This window comes from Cariama cristata, unplaced genomic scaffold, assembly GCF_000690535.1.
Source record: "Cariama cristata isolate BGI_N322 unplaced genomic scaffold, ASM69053v1 scaffold27785, whole genome shotgun sequence".
Lineage (NCBI taxonomy): Eukaryota > Metazoa > Chordata > Aves > Cariamiformes > Cariamidae > Cariama > Cariama cristata.
In genome coordinates this window covers 8,446-11,298 of record NW_009619670.1, presented here as the reverse complement: position 1 = coordinate 11,298, position 2,853 = coordinate 8,446, and the positions used below count along the sequence as shown (strand labels likewise).

Genomic DNA, 2,853 nt, shown 5'->3' with positions numbered 1-2,853 from the left:
CACATCTGCCTGCGGGGTGGGGATGACAGAGACGTGGGACCCCAGGTCTGGGGGACATGGTTGCGTGGCCTCACCGCCTGCCTGCCTGCAGCCCCAGCAGGTTGAGCCTTGTCGCAGGGATCCCATGCCCCGTACCTGCTCCGCCGCCGTCCAAACAGGCTGGCTCTGCTGTGTCCTGATGATGTCCTTGATCGCCTCGTACCAGGCGTTGCCGCTGCCACTGAGGCTGATGGTGGCAGTGAAGAGGTGGCTGCAGTATTTTTTCATCTTGCTGGCCTGGGCATAGAGGCGCCGGGAGCTCTTCCTGGAGTTGGGTGCCAGCCACTGGCGCATGGCCTTGATACCTTGCCGGCTCTCAGGCTCACAAAACACCACCACCGGGTAGTACTGCACATAGTTGAGACGCTCCACAGCTGAGGGCGTGATGTCCAACAAGGCATGCTTGTCCTGGGGCAGGGCACAGCCATCAGCCTCGCTGGGGACAGGGATGGAGGCTGTGGGCCTCCCGTGCCAGGCCCTGGCCCACCCGGTTTCAAGGACACGGGAAAAGTGTCTCACCTTTTCTGCGATCTGCTGTACTGAGTCCAACTTGATGACCTTGGACGATGCCCCATCTCGGGGCACGCTTGCTGCAGGACATGGAGTCGTGGTGTGAGAGGGACTGGGGGAGATGGGGCACCTCCAGCAGCCCCAGCCTGGGTCTGGTCACGCCCGGCCCTGGGGCTGCGTCCCTCAAGGGAAGGGCATGTCTGGGGCGTAGCTGGTATCATGATGCACAGGGAGAGGGTGAATGAGTCCAGGAAGGTGTTGGGGTGTCACGGGGAGGGGACAATGAGGCCAGATCAGGACAGAGCTGCAGGTGAAGAGCTCCCACAGATCCTTGATGCTGAGGGTTTGGGGCACTTACGGGCAATCTCAAACAGCTCAGGCAGCTCCGTGCTCAGCTTCTGCATGGCGATGTCTGCAATGGGGCCCAGGATCACCACCGGCCGCTTGAAGCTGGCTGTGGGGAGAAGACAGACCAGCTCAGGGAGGCTGGGGAGCAAGGGCAGAGCTCACAGGACCCAAGTGCCCAGCCCCACTTCTCGAGGTGCCCATGGGCCTGGGACTCTCCTCCCAGGAGAGCGGAGCCCATTAGCACCTGCAGCGGGGCAGCCCCAGGCCCAACATTCCCTGGGTGGGTTTGGGTGATGGGGATGCAGCCCTGGTGCCCACCTTCCTTCAGGACCACCCTCTCATACGGCGGGTAGTGGCCCTGCTTTGTGAGGGCAGACAGGTCCTCCCGGCTCTTCCGCAGCATCTTCTTGGCTCCCCGCAGGCCCCGAAGCTTCCAAAACTCGGCCCGAGCCCCAGAGGGGTTGGCGCCGGATGTGGCTTTCAGCACCGACTCCAAGCTGGCGATCTGCTCGGCCCTGGGAGGAGAAAGGGCTCAGGACCTGGAGTCTCTGGTTTTACCCTCCACTTTGTCTCTGTGGGCTCCAAGAAGCGAGGCAGGACAAGCCGGTATTCCCACTCGGTGGCACGGCTGGATGAGGCTGTGGTAGCCTCTTCCCTCCAGGACCTTGGACAACCAGAGCATCAACTGCCCCATCACCCCTGAGAAGGGATTTCTCTGGGTCATGCTTCCCACCGCTGCTCCACCAGCCCTTGCCCTGCCTCTTACTGGGCCCACCATCAATGTCCCCATCTCAATGGGGAGCCATCCCCTGGTTCTGCTCATCTTGGGGCCATTCCTGGCTCCATCCCTACCTGCTCCGGTTGGGGATGATGCCCTTGTCCTGCTCCTGCAGGTCCCTGCCCATGCGCACAGCCAGCCAGCTCCCCAGCCTGCCCCGGTACATAGTGTCCAGCACACGGAAGACGTCCCCACGGACAAAGCTGAGCCCCGATGGTGTGTCCTTCTCAAAGTCAAAGTGCGTCCGGATGTAGAACGAGTCGCCCACATTGGACGAGATCATCTTCCTGTAAACTGGAGCCCAGGGTGAGAGGGACCATCAGGGGAAGAGGTGGCTGAGGAGGAAGATGCTGGAGAGGAAGGTGCTGGAGGGATTTGGCAAGGAGCTAGGCTTGCCAGGAGCCCCCACAGTAGCCCTTGCTGCCAAGAAGGACGTTGGCGACACCTTTTCCTCCTGTGGCTCTCTTGGGCATGCTGGGGACAGCAGGACCTGAGCCACCAGCACACACTGGCCTCTCCAGGCTGAGCCATGGTGCCAGAAAGCCCCCATGCTCCAGGATGCCAAGGCACAAATGGGGCTGGGATGGTCCCCTCCCATCACCTCTCTGGAGGAGGAGGAGGGTGTGGGGAAGAAGGGGGCGGGGCAGAAAGGGCCATGGCAAGTCCAGCCCCTCTGATGCTTGCTCAGAAGAGACAGAGGATGGAGAGGCACAAGCCCAGGATGAGTCTAGTTGTCACTCACTGTCCTGCTTGCTCTGGGTCCACAGCGTGATGTCCTCGCCTGGCGGCAGGCGCATAAAATACTCCACAGCTTCCTCGCGGGTCAGGTTCTGGAAACTGGTGTCGTTCCCCTGCCGTGGAAAAGCACTTAGACACGGCCCCGCCGGCGGGACAAAGGGCACGGGTACCAGCAGGGATCCCAGGGATGGCAGTGCCCAGGGCAGGGTGGGAGAGGGAACTGGTCCCTGTCACCCAAGTGCCTGCCACAACCCCTAGTAACCCTGGGGAGGGCCTCTGGGCCAGCTGAGGTGGTGCCTGGACCTTGTTGGGTCTTAGCATGGTGTTGGAGACAGGACCGTCCCCTCGGGCAGCGCCCGCAGAGCCAGCCTGACTGGTACGGGCCATGGGCACCAGCACTGACCCAAAATGATGCCCAGCAGGAGAAATCCAAACCCCAG

The 2,853-nt window shown here is 62.1% G+C and overlaps 1 protein-coding gene across 1 annotated transcript in view; it reads right to left on the bottom strand.

The window, feature by feature from the left end:
* TJP3 (tight junction protein 3) overlaps window positions 1–2,853 on the bottom strand; it is a 10,910-nt gene that overhangs the window by 708 nt on the left and 7,349 nt on the right. The window contains 6 exon segments of the mRNA XM_009701337.1: window positions 136–447; window positions 559–629; window positions 908–1,003; window positions 1,216–1,412; window positions 1,750–1,969; window positions 2,418–2,533. Of these exon segments, the coding sequence (XP_009699639.1) occupies window positions 136–447; window positions 559–629; window positions 908–1,003; window positions 1,216–1,412; window positions 1,750–1,969; window positions 2,418–2,533 (1,012 nt within the window).